The sequence below is a fragment of the Podarcis raffonei genome, chromosome 5 (assembly GCF_027172205.1).
Source record: "Podarcis raffonei isolate rPodRaf1 chromosome 5, rPodRaf1.pri, whole genome shotgun sequence".
Classification (NCBI taxonomy): Eukaryota; Metazoa; Chordata; class Lepidosauria; order Squamata; family Lacertidae; genus Podarcis; species Podarcis raffonei.
The window spans coordinates 81386358-81410334 of record NC_070606.1 but is presented as its reverse complement, the minus strand read 5'-3'; the positions used below and the strand labels follow the sequence as shown (position 1 = coordinate 81410334).

The following is a 23977-nucleotide window of genomic DNA, read 5'->3' as shown; positions in this document are numbered from 1 at the left end:
TAATCTCTGAGTAAGTTGTGGGCTTGCTGTACTAGCATAAGCTCTAACTGGCTTGAAGACCCTACAATCAGCAAGGAAGTCCTGATTAGTGTTGTCATCAATGGGGGTTGCCTGGATGGCAGGGCCTTTTCAATGGTAGTTTCCAACTTGTGGAATGCCCTCCTGATTGAGTTCCACCTGTCTTCCTCATTATTGACTTTAAGAAGAAATTTTAAAGCATTCCTGTTTACCCAGGCATTTGATGGCTAGAATACACCATTCCTGTCAACCCCGAAATCACTGGTTGAGACTGTCTTTTAAAAAAAAAAATTAAGGTTGTTTGAACTATAGTTGTTTGAACTATGTTTTTTTTATTGTGGCATCTGACACCCTGGGCTACTTCAGGGAAAAGGGTAGGATATAAAACAAATAAATCATCCACATCAGGTTATACATTGAATGGGGGAGAAAACTCACACACAAACAAAATGGATCTTTAATTTTAACAAAAAGCCTCGAAAATTAACTTGGATCCAAAAAGCCTCTTGGTCAAATAGAAGGCACTTCAACTAGTTTAAGATAGCAGGGCTAGCTCATATATCCATCAAGTTTCTCTCTGTCTCTCAGACACACAAACAGAATAATTTCTGCACAACTTTACAAAGAATTCTTGAGGGTCCCCTGCCCCTCAGAAGTTTATTTTAATAAGGCACAAGGGGCTGAAGTGAAAAGTGGGCAAGAAAGTCCAATTGTCTGAAAGGAACTCTGGCTAAAGTTCTTTGGACCCAAGTAGTCATTAAAATGTAACATTCTCATAATAACTGTTAACATATGACATATGATATGTATCAAGCTTGTGATAGTGTGGCAGTGGCCCAAAGGACCACAATAAATGTGATAATGTGTACCCCTGTAAATCTTTGAGTGTGCTTCTAATAGAGTAGTTATGGTAGCCTGTTACTTTATGAAACTGATGATTTTGCAAGTTGCCCCCCCCCAATTGCTACATGGTGCAAATGGCTACATGTAACACAGGATCCCAACATGCACACTAACACAATGTAACAGAACATGGTGGGAATCAGAACTTAATCAGCAGAAACTGCCAGTGCTAATTGCACATGTGTATTAAATGTGAAATAAGGTAAGGATGTATATGATTGGTGGAAATTGAAATGCTTTGTTTGAAATTTTATAAATACCACTGCATGGACCACCAGGCGGGGTTGCAGTTTTGCGGAACAATCCGACTGTAACCTATTGCTTTGCAATAAACAACATTAGACTCCTAACGCCTCACGTTTCTGAGTCTTATGGGCGTAAACTCGGGAGATAAGCTTTTTTCTGTCTGACAACAATATAACTGTATTTAACACTAAGCTTTTACTCACAATTACAATATGCTTACTTAAATAATTTGAATTCTGTGTACTGTATATCTTAGAACTTAATAGAATTTAAATGTCAACACAATTCATAGTATAAAGGCATTGTTAAAACAAAGCTGCGTACTTATTTCAGAGATCTCAAATTACTGAAATGCCATATTTATGCATGCAAAATTTGAATGTGTTTTAAAGTACAAGTTTACTGTTCTCAGATCAGGATATGCCAAAAATCCAACACCAAACAACTTTTTGTTTATAATTAAGGCAATCATCAATCCAAGGATTACAGTCCATTTCATTTCATCTCTACATCAAAAAAAAAAAGTAATTTAAAAAAATTAAAATCCCTTGAAACGTAAGATAAATGAAAATGTAAGTGCCTTCACATAATAACAGTAAGCTGACCCTCTGGGAAATGGTTGACTTTCTCAATTCAAGGTATTCAAAGCTCATTCAAAAGTGTTCATTTGGAATGCAGATATCAAAGATGATGCAAATATTCAAGAGAAAATTAGAACTTACCAGATGTTCTAATCCAGCTTTGATGTTTCCAGCATCCCTGTAACAGAAGAACAAAAAGTTATAAATAGATGCCAAACCTTTGTCTGCAATTATTTATGTGCAACTTGGAAAGTTGAAAAAGGAGAGAAAGTCATACCGTCTTCTGAGTATGTTTGTTTTAATATATGAATTGTTTAAATAATAATAATATAATTATAAGAAAATATAAATACACTAAATGGCAGAACGGCAGTCATGCACAATTCCATTTTCTTCATCATTATGAGTTAGTCAGAAAACCATCAATTTATATCAGAAGGAAACATTTCCATCATCCAAGAACAAAAGTAAAATTCTTTTTTTCTTCTTCAGCACTATTGTTATATTCAGATTCAATTTGTATAAATTTGCACGTTAATCAACTAAAATGCATAATATTAATGGATGATGATTTATTTAATTGAGTGACAAGACAAATGCAGCGAGGAAGGCATATATTTGTGTTTCCTACCCAGGCATACTGTAACAAAACTAAGTATTCTCAACATCAAACTAAAATAGTTATTACAAATTACACATTTCTAACACCAGCTGAATGGATACACACGTACATACAGAAGAAGCTAATTTGATGTACACAAGGAGCTGATTCTACTGTTGGTTCTGCTGGCCCTCTGAGATGCTTTTTATGTCATCAACTACAGTATAATGGTTTCTGGGTGCACTGTTTTACACTAGTCTGAGCCTTTCTGAATGACAAGTTGATGCTATGGCCATTGGCATATGGTATCCAATAAGGTCCCCTCTTGTGCCCTTTGTTGTTCTTTCTCTCCATCCCACCTAACCCTTTCTCCTTTTGATCTGATTCCAAGGAAGCAGTGGAGATTCTGACCCGGTCTCTGTAATTTGCGAAGTACTAGAGGTAGCAGGTGAAGCTTAATCCAGACAAGGCAGGTTTCAAGGTTAAGTAGGGAATAGAATCACAGAATCACAGACTTGGAGGGGGACCCAAAGGATCATTTAGTCCAACCCCCTGCAATGCAGGAATCTCAACAAAAGCATTTGTGACAGTTGACCATTCAATCTCTGCTTAAAAACCTCTAATAAAGGAGAGTCCACAACCTCATGTGGGAGACTGTACCACTGTCAAACGGCTCTTACTGAATATTGAGTGGCATAACAGGTGGACAGTTGACTTAAAGGAGCCTTACTTCTAATACTCAGTTGATCTTCACAGCCATTAGGTGGAGAAATTTTGGGTATGGTAAAGAGACAGGGCTGGGGAAAGGGTATAAAAAGGTCTAGAGCAGGCATGGCCAGACTTGGCCCTCCAGATGTTCTGGGACTACAATTCCCATCATCCCTGTCCACTGGTCCTGTTAGCTAGGGATGATGGGAGTTGTAGTCCCAAAACATCTGGAGGACCAAGTTTGGCCATGCCTGGTCTAGAGGTAGCACTGAAGGATGTTGTTTCCTGTGGATGAGAAGGGATGAGGGGCTGGGCTTAGACTATGTACATAGGCATGATTTGCCACTCGGACAAATTACAATAAGAAAACTCCAGCACCCGACTGACGCAAATATGTGATTACGGTACAGCAGTAACTGCAAATTACAACTTTGCTGTACAGGCACAATCCTAACTGTACAGTTATTTAAATACATCCTAGAGGGTTCAGTATATATTTTAGTAACGCTTTTTATTCAGGTGCCCCCTAAAAAGCCACCCTGAAGCAAATATGCGTACTTGCCTAACTTACATTTTTAAAAAATCATCACAGAAAAAGTTGGATTCAAACCCTTATTATAATAATCGAAAGTTACTTTACCACATCATGCATTATTAAAAGAGAATTCAAGCCCTGTATTTATACTGTTTGGTGCCAAAGGTCCTAATGAACTTAATTGCTAGGAAGCAGGGCCTAGGTCACTGATACAGGGAGCATCCAGCTAATGGCATCAAATCTGTCCTCTTCAGTGGTCTGTCTCCTGTGCTGTCCCTGTCATGACTTCATCAATATTTGTGCAACTCTTTTTGCTCTGTGCTGAAAGCAGACTTAATTCAATTATAGATCTCAAAACTGATAAAATGGTCCTGAAGTGGAAAATGGGAAGAGATTATTGGCAAATGAATAAAGATTAGCATCGAGCTAACACACGAGAGTATAGCAGGTCTTTTTTTTTTAATCATTCCCTGTCTTAAGTCTTCTGGGAACAGCGAGTTTCCCTTCCCCTCATGCAGCACATCGATTTCTGAATTAGACTGCAATATTAAATAATTAATATACTTGCCATGATTGATGTTTTGCATTAGTTGAATATTAGGTTATCAATCAAAATCCACTTGGTTTAATGTAATAATATTGAAAAAGTGTCACTGTCTGTTCATCCAATTTGTAGTTGAAGGAGCACAGAGAGTAATATTGGTGTAACACAAGGTTCTAAAGCAGGAAGTGCTATAGCTGAACATATATTAGGCAAACATTATGAGACTAACAGACACATCTGAGGTTGTCCTAAATAAACTTTGTGGCACCTGTCACTTCCAATACAACTTTCCTTCCAATCCTATGAATTTGATTCACATATCATATAGCTGCTTGCAGTTGCAAGAAGTTTTGGGAGCCTTTTTTCCTGTTGGAGCAGCTGAATATGTAATTTTGAAACTTAAACAAATGAAGATTATCTAGTAAAAACCTAGCTAGCACACAAAATTTATACTTGTAGCCAGGGGCTAGAATATAAAGACTCATGAACCAAGATCCAAGGAGACTTTAGATTTTGTCAAAAACCATTTTTTTACATGGGATGGGAGAAGTGCATTCAAAAATGAGGGTAGCTTCAAAAGCAGTTTGTGTTGGGGCATGGGGTCTATCATTCAAAGACAAAAAAACAGAAATTGCATCCAGCCCCTTATGAGCCGGAGTTGCTCTTAAGATCCAAGTGTTAATCCTTGAGATAATTACACAATTAGTGTTGCACTCTTACCCAGGAACTGTTGTTACAACAGTTTCTGGTGCTTTTCAAGAATCATAAACTATGGTGAGACTTCTATGCAACAAATTATTCTTTTTACAACCAGAAATCATTAAAAGTGACTAAAAATCACGCTAAGTAACTGAGCAAGAAGAACAATAGATTTGTTATTGCTTGCAGATAATTGCTTTAAAATAGACAGTAAAAGAAAGACTTGCCAACATTAATGTATATAATCATCAATATGTAAGTTCTGTACAAAGACTGGTTTTACAAATTCACTATACTGTACCGCCAGCTATATCTAAACTGATCTCTCAAGCTTTCGGAAACCTAAATACAGTGGGTAAGAACCCAGTATCATTAAATACATAGGAGCATTCCATTGATTTTGCTGGGATGTAGATGCCAGCTATAATATATTTTGAAGCTTGTTATAGTTTATTCTCATTTTCCTTCATAGAGATCCTATATTCATGCTTTTGTTATGTGTTCATGGCTTTACAAAACTAAGAGATATTTCATAAAAATCCATAGGATGTAGAGAGAGGCAACCACTGCATTCAACTGGTTGCACCAGGTCCACAACAGCCTATAACAGAACATTAATAATTCCACGGGATCATGGCTTAAAATTGTTCAGGCATAGTATAGAAAACTACAAGATCTGGCATAACTGCAAAAGGCAGTATTAACTTGCTTGAGAAAACATCATGGAAAAGTAAAATTCAATTCTTGAAAACATTAATTCACAAGCCATAAACATGCAGATATGCAAGTATGTGAGAGATGCAGAATTCTTAAATATAGATTCATATTTATATAAATTGATACATACAGCTAAGGGGTGTACAAATACTATGATGTATAACAATTTAGGCTTAGCAAATGCAGTTCAGTAAACCAGAGACTATGACTGGTATTCAATGTTAGTCCTACTCAGAGTAGACCCACAAAAATTAATGGACACAACTAAGTTCATGCATTTCAATGGGTCTACGCTGAGTAAGTTTTAGCTGAATACAACCCAATAAAAATAGTATTTCATATATAATAGTCATTCATTAGGTGGCTTAATTGTTATAAGTAAGAAATACTTCATGTGTATAAAAGAAGGAATGCAAAGTAACAGTGGTAAAATGATGCCTTTTGTGTATCTCCAAATTCATCACAGTAAGGATAAGCATCTTCATTCAATGGTAGTAACCATGTTATACTGCAAACCCAAGTATAATATTCTCCTAAACACTGAAATACTGCTGCAGAAAACCTTGTCATTTCTGATCACTGTTATCTCTTGGCCTTTGCATGCATACATTTATACACAGCTGTGAAATATAAGCTGCATTTGTGTACAGAAATAACAAGCTATGGTCATGATGGCTATAATCCTCACGGCTATGAATGTGGATCTCTATTTCAGTAACTGGCTGAAGGAAACCTTCCAAAGTGCAGAGTACTTTGTAAAGCTAAAGCCACAAGTTTACTTAACAGTTAACCTTCAGCATATCTGCCCAGTCCATTGCCAAACACATGAAACCAACCCTGCCACAGTGCCCTAACAAAGATCAACCACATCCTATGTTTAATTATGGTCCACAGGTGTGATGGGATGGTGAGCTGCTTGTGCGTAAAATCCTAGTCCCTCAGAGTTTGGCTAAGTCCACAAACCTCTGTCTCTGACGGAGCTCCTTAAGCATGGCTCCATCAGTCGCTCGTTGAATCGGACAGTGGGCGTTTACGGAACTTCTTCCAGCATAAAAGCTCCTTAACGGAAACGCGTCTTCTGGACTCTCGGCGTGACAGTTTCCGGCGAGGCGTGGGGGTCCCTACAGGAGGTCTTGAAACCTCCCCACTGTTTTCGCTTGAAGTGTCTCTGAGCCCTCCCTCCGACTCACTTTCCCTTGGAACTCCACTTCTCCCCCTGCTGGTCCCCTCCTCAGCTGAATGGTCTCTCTCACCCTCTGTGAGCCCTTTCACCTCCTGCGTTTCAGATGGCAGTTCCCTGACATCCACCTCCCCTCCAGGGCCCCCTTCACCCCCTTCCCTCCCCTCCTCTGCGGGAGGCGAGGGAGCAAAACCCCTGAATGAACCTCCCTCATCTTCCGAAGTTTCGAACACTTCCCTCCACCTCTTGCTGTTACCGGTTTCCAAGTACTCCTCCTCATCGGAGTCTGTTCCTCCTTCCAACTCCAATTCCCTGAATCCTTCCAGTTCCTCCTCATCGTCGGTGGTGCCAAAGTACTCCCTCCGGAACCTCACTATTGGCTGAGGTTTCCTGGGGAACCTTTGGTGAAACGTTTCGATCAAGATCTCGTCACGGACCTCCTCTGCCGTCACCCAGGTGTTTTCCGACTCCGGTTCCCCTTCCCACGCGACCAAATACTCCACCTGATTACCCTTCCACCTGGAGTCGACGATTTCCGCCACATGGTTGCTGCTTTCCCTTTCTTCTATGGCTGGCCCCCGTGTGGATACCCCTTCACCTTCCCCCCTATATGGTGACAGTAATGACCTGTGGAATACTGGGTGCAGTTTCATGTGGTTCGGTAACCGGAGTCTGAAAGCCACTGGGTTGACCTGTTGGATGACCTCAAATGGTCCCAATTTTTTGGGTCTCAATTTCTTGCAACCCCCCTTGAACGGCAACCCTTGGGTTGATAGCCAGACCTGACTCCCCACCCTAATGGTTTCACCTTCCCTTCTGCTCTTGTCTGCCTGCCTCTTATATTCTTCTTTGGCCCTTTCTAAGTTGAGTTGGAGTTGACGATGGATCGCTTCCATTTCTTCTACAAAATGTTCAGCGGCTGGGACACTCCATCTCTCCCCTCCTCCCCCTGGAAACGCCCTGGGGTGGTACCCATAATTAGCCAAAAAGGGGCTCATCCCGGTGGACACATTCTCTGCATTATTGTAAGCAAATTCCGCTAGCGCCAACTTTTCGACCCAATCGTTCTCTCTGTCATTGACATAACACCTCAGGTATTGTTGGAGGATACCGTTTGCCCTCTCCGCCTGCCCATTGGTCTCAGGGTGCCTGGCAGTCGAAAAGTTGACCTCTACGTGCAACAAGCTCATAAGTTTCCTCCAGAATCTGGACGTGAACTGTTTCCCTCTGTCGGAGACCACCCTCAAGGGGGCGCCATGCAGCCTAAAAATATGTTCTACAAACAATTTCGCTGTCTCTTCCGCCGTGACTGCATGTGAGCAAGCTACAAAGTGACCCATCTTAGTTAACAGGTCTACTACGACTAGTATGGCGGTTTTCCCCTGGGATTTAGGCAGATCCGTCATAAAATCTATCGATACCGCCTCCCACGGTCGTTCTGGTGTGGGTAACGGTTCTAATAACCCCGCTGGTGCCCGCCTTTCTCCTTTGGCTCTCTGGCATTGGTCACACCTTCTCACATACTCCCGTACATCCTCCCTCACCTTGGGCCACCAAAACTCCCTGGTCACCAACCACATGGTCTTGTGTTGCCCAAAATGCCCCGCTGTGGGATTGTCGTGCAGCTGTTTGAGTACTCTCCCCCTCAATTCCCCTTCGGGTATATATAGAGCCCCTTTGTAATACAATGCCCCGTTTCTTTCTTCAAAACCTCCGGGGTCTTCTCCCTCTCTCCTTAAACCTCTGAGCTTATCCTGGGCGTATTCATCATTTACCGTTCCCTCTACCAGTTCCCTTTGCCCCACCCAGGCCGCCCCACACACCCAGTGGTCCTCTGGGATAATATGTCTCTCTTCAGGCGCTCCCTCCCCCTCCAAATATTCAGGTTTGCGAGAGAGAGCGTCCGCTCTGATGTTTTCTGGACCTGGCACATAGCAGATTTCAAAATGGAATTTGGAAAACTCCTGGGCCCATCTCACTTGTCGTTGGTTGAGCACTCGTGCCGTTCTCCAATACTCCAAATTCTTGTGGTCCGTACACACTTGCACCTTATGCTGTGCGCCAATTAGTAAGTGTCTCCATCTCCGGAACGCTTCGTGAATGGCGAGTAGTTCTCGGTCATATACGGTGTAGTTCCTCTCGGATTTGTTCAGCTTACGCGAAAAGAAGGCACAAGGTCTCCATTCCGACTTATTGCTCCCTGGCTGAAGCAGCACCGCCCCCACCGCCCGGTCTGAGGCATCAGTTTCCACTCTCATGGGTTTTTGTAAATCCACATGCAGGAGCTGTTCTTCCGAAGCGAATGCCCTTTTCAATTCCTCAAATGCTTGCTCCGCCTCCGCCGTCCAAACGAATTTCTTCTTGCTGCTTAGACAGTCCGTGATGGGAGCCGTTAAGTGGGCAAAGTTCTTGATGAATTTACGGTAAAAGTTCCCAAACCCTAAGAACCTTTGCACATCCTTTTTCGTTTTCGGTGTCTTCCATTCCAGCACCGCCTGGACCTTGCCTGGATCCATGGCTAATCCCTTGTCTGATAAGCGGTACCCCAGGAATTCCACCTCCTTGGTGTGAAACTGACACTTCTCCAATTTCACCCACAGCTGGTTTGCTTGCAGCTGGCTCAGCACTTCCCTGACATCCTTTACATGCTGCTCCTCATTCTCTGAATATATCAGCACGTCATCGAGGAAGGCCACGCAATTCTTGTAGAGCAAGGGTCCCAGGACATGGTTCATGAGCGATTGAAAACAGGCGGAGCCTGATTGTAATCCGAATGGCATAACGAGATATTCAAAAGCCCCCAAAGGGGTGAACATGGTGGTTTTCCATTCATCCCCTTTCTTTATTCGTATCAGGTTGTATGCCCCTCTCAGGTCCAATTTCGTGAATATCTTTCCCTTCCTCACCCTGGTCAAAATGTCATCAATCCTGGGCATGGGGAAAGTCACTGGTTCTGACACGGCATTTAGCCGCCTGTAATCCACTACAAGCCGGGGTTTATCCGTGTTTTTTTTGTCCACAAAAAACACTGGGCTCCCCCCCACCGCTCTGGACTCTCTGATGAAGCCCCTCTTCAGGTTTTTATCAATAAACTCCCTTAACTCCTGCATTTCCCTGTCTGACATGGCGTACAGCTTGCCCACGGGGAGCTGGGCCCCAGGGACCAGGTTAATTTGGCAGTCAAAGTCTCTATGCGGTGGTAGTTTATCTGCTTCCCTTTCGCTGAAGACCTTGCTCAGGTCAGCGTATTGTTTGGGCACCTTCCCTTTGTCTGCCACTTCCGTCCCTGCTAGAAAGGCTTTTGCCCCTTCTGGCACCTTTCCCTCTCTGCAATGTTCCAGGCAATGTGCTGACCCAAAGGAGACCACTCTCTGATGCCAGCCCACTAGCGGGTCATGCAACGCTAGCCAGCTCATTCCCAAAATGACGGGAGCCCCTCCCAGGGTGGCCACATTGAACGCTATCCTTTCGGTGTGCCTGGCCACCCTCATAACCATTGGGACGGTCTGTAGACTAACTTCTCCTCCCAACAGCTCCCTCCCATCGATCGTGGTCACCTGCAGGGGGTTGCTTAAAGGGAGTGTCTGTATCTGGTGTTCAGCTGCAAACTCCTTACTCATAAAATTACAGGAGCTGCCTTAGTCCAACAGCGCCTTTGTCTTTAGTGGGTATCCGTTTGCCAGCTCTAGCAACACCTCTATTACTAGGGCTGGTCTTGGAGGTTCCGGAGTGGGCACTTTTACTGCTCCTTGGCCTGGCTGCAGTGCCCCGACGGTGGCAGCCAGGCGTTGGCTTTTACTGGCTCCTGGACTCCCTCCTCCTTCCCCCCAACAGCTCCCGCCATCCCTTGCCATTCCTTTCTTTGCGGGCAGACTCTGGCAAAGTGACCTGGCTGCTGGCAGAGATAACATTTCTTGGCGCTCTTTCCCTCCTTCTTCCTCCCTTCACTGGGATTTGAAACTGCGCGCGCGCGCGCTGTTCCAACTTCCATCGGCTCTCCTGGCGGGAAACTTGGCTCTGGAATCTCTGGAATGCGGAAATCCCTCCAACGCTCTCCTTTCCCCTCCCGCTTCTCCAAGGCTCTTGCCTCCTGGCGCGCTCCAATGGTCAGCGCTGATTTGGTCAGCTGATCCATAGACTCCGCCCTGGGCGCCCGGGAAAGTTCGTCTTTCACTGCCGAGGAAAGCCCTTCTTCAAAGAGCATTTGAATGGGTTCCGCCGATAGGTCCCATCCCAATTTATGTATCAACATGGTAAACTCAGTCCAGTACTCACGAACCGATCGGCTCCCCTGTTTGCAAGCCATCAATTGTCTGCGCACCAGTCCCTGCTCAATCTCGCTGGAAAACATCAAATCCATGGCGCGAAAAAACTTCCTTGTGTCCTTCAGCATTTCACTATTCCCTGCCATCAGGGGTCTAACCCAGTCTCTCGCCCCTCCTTCGAGATGGCCAATCACAAACGCCACTCGCGATGCCTCGTCGGGAAAGTCGTTAAACTGCAGCTCAAGAGCATACTGCATCTCTGTCCTAAAGGCTTGATAGTTCCTGGGGTCCCCCCCAAACTTCTGCACCAATCCTGGCATCTTTCTTGCTAGTGGGGCGCCTTTTGTCTTATCTGCATCCTGTGCCCTCCTTTCCTCTAGCCTCGCCGTTTGCAGCGCTAGCTGGAGCTCCAACACCCTGTACCTTTCTTCCAGGCTTGGACCCTCTCCAGCTCCTCCTGCTCCCCCGGCTCCGGCTGGGTTGCTCATGATGCCTCTTTGCACAAGCTGCTTTCAGGGACTGTCCGATTGCTGTGATGGGATGGTGAGCTGCTTGTGCGTAAAATCCTAGTCCCTCAGAGTTTGGCTAAGTCCACAAACCTCTGTCTCTGACGGAGCTCCTTAAGCATGGCTCCATCAGTCGCTCGTTGAATCGGACAGTGGGCGTTTACGGAACTTCTTCCAGCATAAAAGCTCCTTAACGGAAACACGTCTTCTGGACTCTCGGCGTGACAGTTTCCGGCGAGGCGTGGGGGTCCCTACAGGAGGTCTTGAAACCTCCCCACTGTTTTCGCTTGAAGTGTCTCTGAGCCCTCCCTCCGACTCACTTTCCCTTGGAACTCCACTTCTCCCCCTGCTGGTCCCCTCCTCAGCTGAATGGTCTCTCTCACCCTCTGTGAGCCCTTTCACCTCCTGCGTTTCAGATGGCAGTTCCCTGACAACAGGACAAAACCAAACACTGGCATGTAAGGGAACTTGCAACAAAAGGCCTTTATATAGTACCATATACACCTGTGCAAATTATTGCTCTTATTCATGAAATAACCATTTGCAAACTATGATGGGGCTTAGGTCAAAGTTGAAGGTAAATGATGTTATTTCATTTCATTTCATTTCTATATGTAGGCAATAGCTGTAACGAAATGAGAAAAGGATAAATCACTGCACATGATGATACCAAAAAGAAAAAACCCTGGAAGGAAGTCATCCTGAATGCAAAGTCAGGAACCTTAGCAAGGATGTTGAAGAAGGCAACACAAAATTGAAAGCCACACCTATCTAGACAGAATAGTAGAACACACCGGACATCTAGAAAGTACAAGGAGCAATCTGCCTGTGATGCAAGTTTTAAAGGAAAGGAACTTGTTGATTTTCAACTTTACACTGAAAATCTAGTCCTTCACCTTATCATTTAATTAAAAAAGAGGGTCAGAGCACGACTCTGAAACTTCACTGGCATTGCAACAACCAGGAAGCAAATTTTGGACAGTAAGAATCCACTTTCCAATGCGCATTCCTCCACCTCATCTACAGAACATCATTTACATTATTGGTGCCCTTTATGACTCTCAAAAAAGGTCCCAACAATGTCCAAGATATTCTGCAGATATCTACTACGTTCAACACATCCACCAATCTAGTTGTCATGTATTTGACATAAATTGGATTTTTTTATTAAACTCACCACTAATATTCCAGGGATGAAAGATGGAGGGGGCTGTTGTTTTTGTTTCATTCAATAAGTACAATAGCTGCACTCTGATGTCACAAAGGGAATCGTGCCATAATGCAAATAAACCAAGGCAATCCTTGGGCTTGTATGCTCTGCCCCTCCAACACACCCACCCATCGGCATTCAATGCAGCCTCATGGAGTTCAGAAGTTTTCACTTCCATTTTTATTAGTAGTAACAGCTTGACATATCACTCAAACATGATAAACTGTGGTTAATCTTAATTCTGATTTGTATGAAACCAACAAACTTCATATCATGAGCAATGAAGCTGCGTTGTTTGTTTCAACAAACCACAGTTAATATTAACAACAGGTTAGTGTTCAGACGTAACGTTAAACTGTAGTTAACTAAAAACTGAAACAAAGGCTTCCGACTGCCTCCCGAAGAAGAGAATAAGAAGAAGCTTCCCCTGGGCTCATTCACATCACAACAAACCATAGTTTAGCATGGGGTGTATATATAAGAAGTGTCTGGCAATTATTTTATCTGATACCATACCATCTGTGTTTATGGGCAGATGAATAAAACGAGTTGGGTAAAGCACGTTTAAAAAAATGGACTTTCTATATCATTTTTTTTTTTTGTAAAACAGTGGTGGTGGGGATATACTTGGGTGTTTTGTTCAGATACAAGTAATAAGCAGTACCATCAGTGGATTACATTTAAAACTGACATTTTAAGTGTAAAAGACTAATTGATTTTCCATTTTCAGAATGTGTATGTGTTGCATTCACCTAATTACTATTGTTCTTAAAACTAATGGAATTTCATTCTGCCAGTAACAATAAGTATTCTTAAACAAATGCACGTAAAATATAAGATTAAAAACTTCCTCACAAAGAATAAACTCCTAGAGAAAAGATGCAAATAAAATTACTATCATAATCTTTTGTTTTTTATTTGCAAGTATAAAACTGAAGAGAAACAAAAGCAGGGAACATAGCATCTGTCATATCAGAATATAAAAAGATGATCCTGGCACAAAATGAAAAAGCTGTAATTCATTTGCAAATCAAGCCTGCCAGTTCTATTTCAAGCTGGCGGTAACTGTCAAGAGTTAACAAGATAATCACTTTCAATCCTGCCTTCAATGGTACATTACACTGTTATTCCATTCAATAAGGCTGTTCTTTGGGGCACTAGATGAATGGTTTTCATTTCTAACTCACACAAAAAGTTGCAAAAAAATAATAATCCACGGGGCTTAAGGAAAAAAAATCCCTTTATGGGCATTTATCTGCCGGCACTTGCTTTTAGGCAAAATGAGATATTTGGACACATTGGTGTCCATTCATTTCCTCTATTCCTTCAGGTCCTCAGTCTGTTGTTTTAAAAACATTTGGCACAGAAGAATGAATTAGACACATTTTTTAAAAATGGATCATATTAAACAAATACTTCCACTTTATTAAGCTGCCTCATAAAGACAACAAAACATTTGAAGGAATAAGATTTTACTAAGTTTTAATTTTTGAAAAAAGAGAGTTCTGTAAGTACCATTAACATGAAAGAGATGTAATAAACTATTGCTCATTAAATATAAAGTTAACAATTGCTGAACATAAACTTTATATTAAATAAAAGCATTAACGACCGCTCCATTATCCTTATTGAACAATTTAACATATGGCATTATTTATCTGCTTTTTAGCAGGATTTTTGCATATGTTATATCCACAAAATAAAAGGAAGACGTGTTTTCAGATATTAAGAGAAGACAGCTTTTGGAATCATGGTGAAGTGCCAGCAATGTACTGTAGTGGTATAATAATGTAACAAGGTATTTGAAAAATCCGTCAATAAATCTGATAAATATCACCTGAAAAGTTTTCAAGGGAAGCTTAAATATTAGATAACAAATATTACAAAGCAACGCAATGATCAAGAAGACACTGCTATCTTCTCATGGTTTTCAGATAAAGGGTCAACTTGGAATTCAACATCATTCTGTCAATGCAAGCTGTTCTGGGGGTTCTCCTGATGCTCCAGAGCAGATTTGGGGGTGGCACTGGGAAGAGGAAAGGGAGGAACTCCTGTTGAACTAGTGGGAGTCCTTCTGTGGCTTCTGCAAGTGTGCCAGGTTAGTTGATTCCAGACCATAATGTCCTAGATGAGGTAAGTTTATCCAGCTTCATAATCCATACACACTATCATTTATTTCAGTGTCAACTGGTACCAGATTCTGAACTCTCGTGACATCTCCACAAAATTCTCCACATCTTCTAACTGCAAAGGTTTACCTATTACCTAAAAATTTATATAACACTTTCATTAAATGGGTAATTGGTTACCTAGTGAAAAATAGTAAGCAATGTTGTTTTTGAATGTCTTTTGATCTAATAATAATAATAATAATAATAATAATAATAATAATAATAATATTTATACCCCACCCATCTGGCTGGGTTTCCCCAGCCACTCTGGGCAGCTCACAGCATATCAGAACATACTAAAACATCAAACATTAAAAACTTCCCGATACAGGGCTGCCTTCAGCTGTCTTCTTAAAGTCAGAGAGTTGTTTATTTCCTTGACATCTGAAGGGAGGGCGCCACTACTGAGAAGGCCTTCTGCCTGGTTCCCTGTAACCTCACTTCTCACAGTGAGGGGACCAGCAGAAGACCCTCAGAGGAGGACCTCAGTGTCCTGGCTGAACGATGCGGGAGGAGACACTCCTTCAGGTATACTGGGCCAAAGCTGTTTAGGGCATGGGCCACAAGCGGTTTGACCGGCCCATAGACCCCCACCGCCCACTCGGTTGGCTCTCATGCGCTGCGCTAAACCAGCGCGGAGCAGAGCGGTGACCACCTTCCGCGACTCTGACCAGCTTCACATTGGCTGCAGGAAGCTCCTGCAGCCAATGAGAAGCTGAGCATGCCTCCTCTGCACCAGAAGGAGCACCGGAAATGGCATTTGTACATGCATGTGCGCGCGCGCACACTGGCCCACTGAGGCATCTGTGGGACCGTGAACCAGCCCAAGCCACAAAAACTTTGCCGACCCCTGGTTTGGGGCTTTAAAGGTCAGCGCCAACACTTTGAATTCTGCTTAGAAATGCACTAGGAGCCAATGAAGATCCTTCAGGACTGGTGTTATATGGTCCCGGCGGCCACTCCCAGTCACCAGTCTAGCTGCCGCATTCTAGATTAGTTGTAGTTTCTGGGTCACCTTCAAAGGTCGTCCCACACAGAGTGCATTGAAGTCCAAGCAGGAGATAACCAGAGCATGCACCACTCTGGTGAGATAGTCTGCAAGTAGGTAGGGTCTCAGCCTGCGTATAACTGCCCGGGGCACAGAATTGATCTGCACCTCCATGGACAGCTCTGAGTTCAAAATGACTCCCAGGCTGTGCACCTAGTCCTTCAGGGACACAGTTACCCCATTCAGGACCAGGGAGTCCCCCACACCTGCCCACACCCTGTCCAACAAAAGCAGTACTTATGTCTTGTTAGGATTCAACCTCAATCTGTTAGCTGCCATCCATCCTCCAACTGCCTCCAGACACTCTGGTTAACTCAGATATGAAATACAGGTGTCACACACAATCAAGGTCATTGTAAATCTACTATTTTAACTTACTAACGAACTAACGCTTACTTGTCATGATAGCTTCTAGAAGTGGCCACAAAGTTTACAGATCTTATCAAGTAGCCACAGGTTGAGAAAGGCTTTGACTTTCATAGAGATTATGGCCCATTAATACTACAGTGCTTTATGGGAGACTGAACTACCTTCGATTTGAGGCTGGCCCAAGGCATTTTTCAGCTGGAACTCACTGGAACTCAGTTCTGGCACTCCTCAGGTGGAGAACAAGGGAGGTGTTCAAGGTAAGTTCTGGCACCTCTTTCTAGAAAAAGAGCACTGGGTGGTCTGTGTTTGTAGACTTAGTTCATTAGTTGCTGCTTTGGAATTTGCAGTAAGAGAAACTGTATTCATGCAACTTTGATTGTCTATAGACAAATCTGTATGTGTTGTGCTTTTCATCACAAGGTGTTCAAAACTACATTAAAGGAGTTTGTCATTCACGCAGCAAGAAGGAATGTTATACAAGTTAACTTTTTATGTACATATGATCACCGTGTTTGATACCTTGCTAGGGAAAATTTAAAATGTGAGTGAACTGTACATTTCTGGTTGTTTTGTCTTTTACTGTTTTAAATATAAATTCCAGTTGCCCAGTTGGCTAGTCAATAGCATTTTCACTAAGCTCACTTACATAGTTTCCAAGCCACAAAGATTCTCTAAATAGCACACGGGCACAAACACACAGAGGTATTTGGGGAAACGGAAAGGCTAGATGTCTACCCTACAATTAAAAGAGGGGTGAGAGACATAAGCATAAATAGATAAAATATTTTTGCCGAGCAGTAGTTCCACTAGAATGTATCCAAATCAGCAACAAGTTGGGGAAACCAATTAACAAATAAGTTCTAAACTAAAAATGTCACGCTCTCCTAAATACAAACTGGTTTATAGTTTCATAAGCTTTTACAAGCAATATAAAGCTCCTCAGATACATGAATAGAGTTGATAACGTGATAAATGTGTATGTGTATAATCACACAACAGAAACTTGCACTCAAAAAATTGACAGATTAATTAAAATTGATATATGATATTCTCTCTCTCTCTCTCTCTCTTACACACACACACACACACACACACACACACACACACACACCTTACCACCTTCACCCATAATGTCTTACATAGCTTCCTTGTTTTCCTGCCCTACTATTACTAACAGCAAATAGCCCCTTCAGACCACAGGAGCAAAATCCTGTGTGAACTTTTCCTCATACAACTTGTCCAGGGAGGTCGGCACCGTGCAAACACACCTATGGGCTCTGTCACTGCATTTCTACAGCACCATCCTCTGCACTGCCTTGCCTATCCCATTCTCCCTCCTGGCAAGCAGCAGAGGCCTCCACTGACAGGAGGCCAGGTAAGTGCTGCCACCCCACCCTGCCTCCTGATACAGTATCTTCAATAGAGGACTTCTTGCAGATGCCCCCATCATCTGTGAAGAGGCAAGTAGCTAGCAAAGTAAGGACCGTCATGCCAGCTGAGTGTCAGGAAGCCAGCCAACAATAAATCACAAAGAGTAAGTGAAGTTAACACTGGCCTCCCTCCTTTCCTGCTTCCGCCTCCGATTCTGATTCTGCACTTCTCTCTATCACAGACTCTCTCTGCTCACTAAACCTTGTTACCTCTTCAGTTTCTGACACGACCTCCTCCCAGGATTCAACCCTCTTCTCCCTTTGACCACTCATCGTCCCTTGGGAGCTCCACAGCTGGCGCCTCCTACCATTCCTCTGTCCAGCTAGTCTATGATGTTGATGAAAACTCTTGCCAAAGAGGTGTGACTGGCACCTATTTTATTGTCCTTTTGGAGCCAGGCAAAGACCTTTTTCTTTTCCCAAGCAATTTTGAATCTTGCTGTTTTACGCTTTTTTATTCATGGCTATCATATCTCCTCTCAGTCTCCTCTTTTCCAGGCTAAGCATACCCAACTCCCTCATAAGGCTTGATTTCCAAAGCCTTAATCATCTTTGTCGGCCTTCTCTGCACACGTTCCAGCTGCTTTAACTGTGGTGCCCAGTACTGGACACAGTACTCAGGGCTTTCCCCCCAGAAAAAGAGGTTCCAGAGCTCCCCCCTTTTTAGGGGGAGCACCCACACAAAGTTGTAAAACTTTCCCCCCCTAGTTTGCCCGGTCGACCCAGCACCACAGGGAAAACATAAAAACCGGGACCAGACTACCACCAGTGCTGCACTGCTGAAATTGCCCTGCCGAACGTCGCCTCCGCCACGCAGCACAGAGCGCCATGCCATGTTTTTGTACCTTACAACAACCCTGTACAGCTCATCAACATCTTATCCACCTAGAGATTGGGGGGGGGGGCTATGAGACAGTGGCTTGCTTACAGCCACCTAGTGAGTTTATGGCAGAGGCAAAATTCAAACTGCAGACTTCAGGAATCATAACTCAAGTCTTTTAGCCACCAGGCTACACCAGTTGTTGAAAAGCTGCTGAGATCTTTTTTACCCCACAGTAATACATACATTTTTTTAAAAAATTACTGTTTCATAACTAACTATATTTACACTACACAATTAGAGCGGAATGATTTAAGAATTATTAACTTCAGTGCTACTTCTTGCCTTATTTTGGCAAACCTTTTTTTTTAATTATTCAAATCACACATGTGCAGTTTCTGATGGTACATTAAACCCTTGAGATAAAAACTCTCTAACTCTTCTTTTTTTAAACCCTTAAATTAGCAAACATGATACCAAATAATATATGCTATAGGCATAGGTCTTCTGTGAAAAGCTGGGCTCTTCATGTGCTTCAGCTGCGATATAAGCCACTGAACCATGGCCAATGCAAGCTAATTTGAATAATCAATATGACAACCTTATTTTTCTAATGCAAACAGGATTGATACAGTAAGGTGTCTCACTGCCACATCACAGTCATGGCCTCTTTTAACCCATAATTAGATTTAGGTGATTATCCCTGCTCTTCCTTACAAGTGTACAGCTCGGATAAGGGATGACAAAAGCTATCTGCCACTTATTTATCCTTTGTAGACGATAGGTTATCCAGGGAGATAGAGGGTAAGATCTTCAAACAATTGTTATTCATATCATCTACACTTTAAGATAGTCACAGCCTCTATATGTGCTAAGTGAAAATAGCCCAGAGCAGTAGGTACATGAAGGATGCTTAAGAGCATCAGGGTAACACAGATGGAAATTCAAGGTGATGTCAGCCAAATTATGCCTATCTTAAATTGGTTATCAAAAAGAAATATCAGGCAATGGTGTTTTTCCCCCCCAGATTACCACCATCTCCTTTGATTTTTATAACCAAGGTTTAACTTGTTTCAAGGATATGTTTTTAAAATATAACCAAAACCTAGCCTCAGTAAAATCATATTACTAAAATAAGCATGGATAGGAAAAATCTATGGTAGAAATATAACATTTAATTTACAACTCCTCTTATCTCAAGCATTTAAGCTACAATCCTAATATTTAAATAAAATTATAGCCATTCTTCATTTTGTTATGCCCAATAAAAAAGCTAATAAGATATAAAGGTGTGATCATGTTAGTAATATTTGTACCACATTACATAAAAGTTGTAAATAAAAGTCCAAGAAAAAAGTACCAGGCTGTTTTATACATAAAGCAGGGTGAACATCATGCATTGCAGAAAACATTATGCTTAAACTAAGGGCTGCACCCACAATGGCCTACTTTCAATTAACTGAAAACATTAATTGAAACCAAATGAAATCATTTTCTCTTTGTGTATCTTACAACTTTTTGTAAGCAAAATGGGCATATTTCAGAATATATGTTCTGAATCACATCTCCTATCAGTCCAGAAATTTAAAGCTTAACCAATTCATTTAGATAGACTGATATAAAAATAAAGTCGTTTATAATCTGTGCACTACATAAAATCAAATTCTGCATTCAAATTAAATTATATAAATCTGCAATTTTGCATAATCACCCAATTTTACATAATAACCCTGTCTAACTGACTCTGCACATGGGACCAGTATATTTCAGAGGAAGCTACTGTGAAGGTCCTTGCTTTCAACATCCTAGCAACCTAAATTCTGCTCCTAGGACCACAGCTACACTTCTCCGTGTGATTGATACCAACATGCACCACCACAACTGACTCCTTCCCAGAACTTTCTACCAGACTATCTAGGTGGTGGTCAGTTCATCCTGTGGTCCGTATGACCTACAAAGCTCTATGTGACTTTGGACCAGGATGACTAAGGGCTGCTTTCTTTCATACAAACCTGTAAATAAATATTTAAAGAGGCTCTCTTCAGTGTCCAGTCAAAATGTAAATTGGTTGGGATGCAGGAGGACTTTTCTGCAGCCACATCTTGACTGGAACTCACTGCCAAGAGGGGCCTCTCCAATGATCTTCTGCCACTATATAAAAACCTTTGTTTCCAGCAGGCCTTTGATGCTGAGTTATTAATTGCAATCTTTCTGGCTTATTAGTTGATGGGCTTATCTGGTAGTCTCTCTCATCTCATTTGTGATTGTTTCACATTATTGTTGTTGTTTTAATTGTTTTTTTAATAAAATCTTGTAAACCACATTGAACAGTAAACCCTGGCTGTCTCCTTTCAGTAAAAAAATGAAGCAAGAAAAGTTCTGGTTGCAGAGGTGTCTCTCTTCTGCTTAAACATATACTTCTTTAGATACTCGCCTGTAACTTCACTCAAATTGGCAACTTTTAATAGCCACATTGGGACGCGGGTGGCGCTGTGGGTAAAAGCCTCAGCGCCTAGGGCTTGCCGATCGAAAGGTCGGCGGTTCGAATCCCCGCGGCAGGGTGCGCTCCCGCTGCTCGGTCCCAGCGCCTGCCAACCTAGCAGTTCGAAAGCACCCCTGGGTGCAAGTAGATAAATAGGGACCGCTTACTGGCGGGAAGGTAAACGGCGTTTCCGTGTGCTGCGCTGGCTCGCCAGATGCAGCTTTGTCACGCTGGCCACGTGACCCGGAAGTGTCTCCGGACAGCGCTGGCCCCCGGCCTCTTAAGTGAGATGGGCGCACAACCCCAGAGTCTGTCAAGACTGGCCCGTTCGGGCAGGGGTACCTTTACCTTTACCTAACAGCCACATTAGCCTGCTGCAGCAAGAACAAGAAGAGTCTTGTGGCATCATCACATCATCATCCTCTAAGCCAAATTTCCCCAACTTTGGTTCCTCCCATCATCCCTGATCAAAGATGATCATGCTAGCTGGGGGTGATGGGGGTTGTCGTTTAATATGATTCAAGGACCCAAGTTTAGGGAAACCTGCTCCAAACGCTCCAGGAGTTTTTACAAAGACCCCTCCACCTACAATCAATGGAAGGCTGTTTTCCAGCATAATTGCCACAAAAGAGGAAAAATTTTGGTAGGGGCCATGGCTGAAGAGCAAAGGTAACCTTCTCCTCCTTAGGTGCCATCTCTATGCCAAACATCCTCCTCTAGCAATTAAACTTCAACAAACTAAAAAAATAAAAATTCAAGCGCAACTGCTAGGGGTGAGAGTCTGCATGTGCACATGTAGGTATTAGATCTGTATTAAGTGTATTAGTTATTAGTAATTACTATGTGTGAGAACTTATGAGTACACAAACATGTATAAGAGAAGTGCCACCCAGTTTTTGCAATGACTCCACCCACTACATGTGGTCCCTAGAAGGGTAACCATTAGACCAGTGTTTCTCAACTGGGGGAAAAGGTTGGGAAACACTGCTTTAGAGTGAAATAGTTTCCCACTTTTCAGCTTTCAACTACAGCCAAGAACAGTTTACAATCCATCATGGTTACCTCTCACAGGCCTAAAAAAATCATTCTTTCCTTGGTATTAATAGTTCCACAACCTCAAACAACAACTTGCAACCTAACAAATAGGCCACCTAACTAAGATTCAAACACAATAATAAACCTCTGTAACAAGCCCATATCCCTACTGTGTTCCATTTCTTACTTAGGCACCATCATAATGAGACCCAGTATCATCAGTCATCCCATCAAGACCTGAATCACCTACATATCTTCCAACATAAAATAGGCTATATTTGGCCAACAGTGTTATTCCATTTATAGAAGCCAGACAGGTCACTCTCTAATACAAAATGACTTTACAGAAAAGATCTAGTGATGATAATTTGTAACCTATTATGGATAATCTTCAACTTTTTATTAGGATAAATATTTCATTTACACCAATCAGTATACCTGTTTTGCTTGTAAAAATGTTTTAAAAATTGCAGTTAGAAATGTCAACAGAGAGTGAACAACTTTTTCTGGTTGAAATCTGGATGCGATCTGGTATTAATCCACAAGAGGTCTGCACAAATTGTGACCTGTCATTCTGAGCATAGCCTGTCACATATACATGCTGTGGACAGTCAGTTAGATGCCTGAAAGCTCTTTCCCAATCCATTTTGGTTGGCAGGCAAAAACAGTAGCTAGGAGACTGATGGATCACATATTGTGCAAGTCTAGTTCACTTTTTTTAAAAAATGAACATTTACTTAGAGTGTGCTTTAAATGTGTTTTAAAAAGAGTTTATTAGTCATCAATTGCGAAACTCAATATGAAAATAGGCTCTTGCATTTTCACAGAACCATGCGAAAACACAAACAAACAACTGACATTGTTTCACATTTCCTTGCAACCCAGATTCAGCAAGTGAATAGAATCATGCATACACAAATGCAAATATTCATTCTTATTCAAGTACCGTGGTTTTTTTGTTATTCATCTGCAGTTTTAATGACATGAATGTCATTTGATGGAAAAGTAAAGGTGGTTTTTAAACACAAAAGTGTAACATTTTATTTTCTAAAAGGCTGCATGCCCTTCTCTCTCAATAGCCTAGACAGTTTACAGTACTATCAGATAGTCGTAAGATTTTAGAAACACAGTTCTAACCCTGTTTTAATATTGCATTCAGTGTTATCTTACAACAAAAAGGTCACTACTTTCAATGAATGATTGTTAAGGACTTTTCTGCTTTAGTTGCCTGACAGCAAAATATTGGGCACATGTTTAGGTGATTACTGTATCTCTGCAGTTCAGTATCTGGAGGGTTTCTGAATGCTACTCTAACTACTTAAAGCCAGTAAAGAGATTACAGCTCACACTAACTGGATTTTCACAGCTCCATATCATTCAGTTTGGATTCTTCATACACAGATTAAAAGGGTCCATTTAAACAATAGCCAGCTGCTTTTTAAATGCAAGGTACTTGGGGGGTTCAAAATGCAGCTTTAAATTTTAAAAAATCCCCTTTTAGGTAGGAAAAATCTTTTCTTGAAGGAATGAGTCAAATAAAATCCCACAATAACTCCAATTAAAGTATTATGGAAGCACAACAATGCTGCTGGAAGTTTAAAGCTCTATAATTCTCAAATCCATAAACAGTTTCATATAACGTGTCTCTAAAGTTTCCAAATAGGTTAACAACTCTTTTTGAAAACAAGAAATAACAAATTAAATTTAAATACTCCAATACATCAATATGAATACAGGATTAAATCTTAAAAATGCACATTTACACTATACTCTAGTAGCCCAAATTCTTAATGCATTTCTTATGCATTCATAAGAATTAGATTATCTAGAAATTAGAGCCTAACACTTTCCTTTGCCAGCAAATATATATTTATTGCAGTGTAACATCACCAAACAATGTGACATCATG

At 42.0% G+C, this 23977-nt stretch overlaps 1 protein-coding gene across 4 annotated transcripts in view; it reads right to left on the bottom strand.

Annotated features, from left to right (window-relative positions):
• The window catches only part of RSRC1 (arginine and serine rich coiled-coil 1), a 167319-nt gene that overhangs the window by 95967 nt on the left and 47375 nt on the right, over positions 1 to 23977 (bottom strand). For all 4 annotated transcript variants that reach the window (XM_053390369.1, XM_053390371.1, XM_053390370.1 and 1 more), the window contains exon 5: positions 1890 to 1926. In XM_053390369.1, the coding sequence (XP_053246344.1) occupies positions 1890 to 1926 (37 nt within the window). The remainder of the gene's footprint in view (positions 1 to 1889; positions 1927 to 23977) is intronic.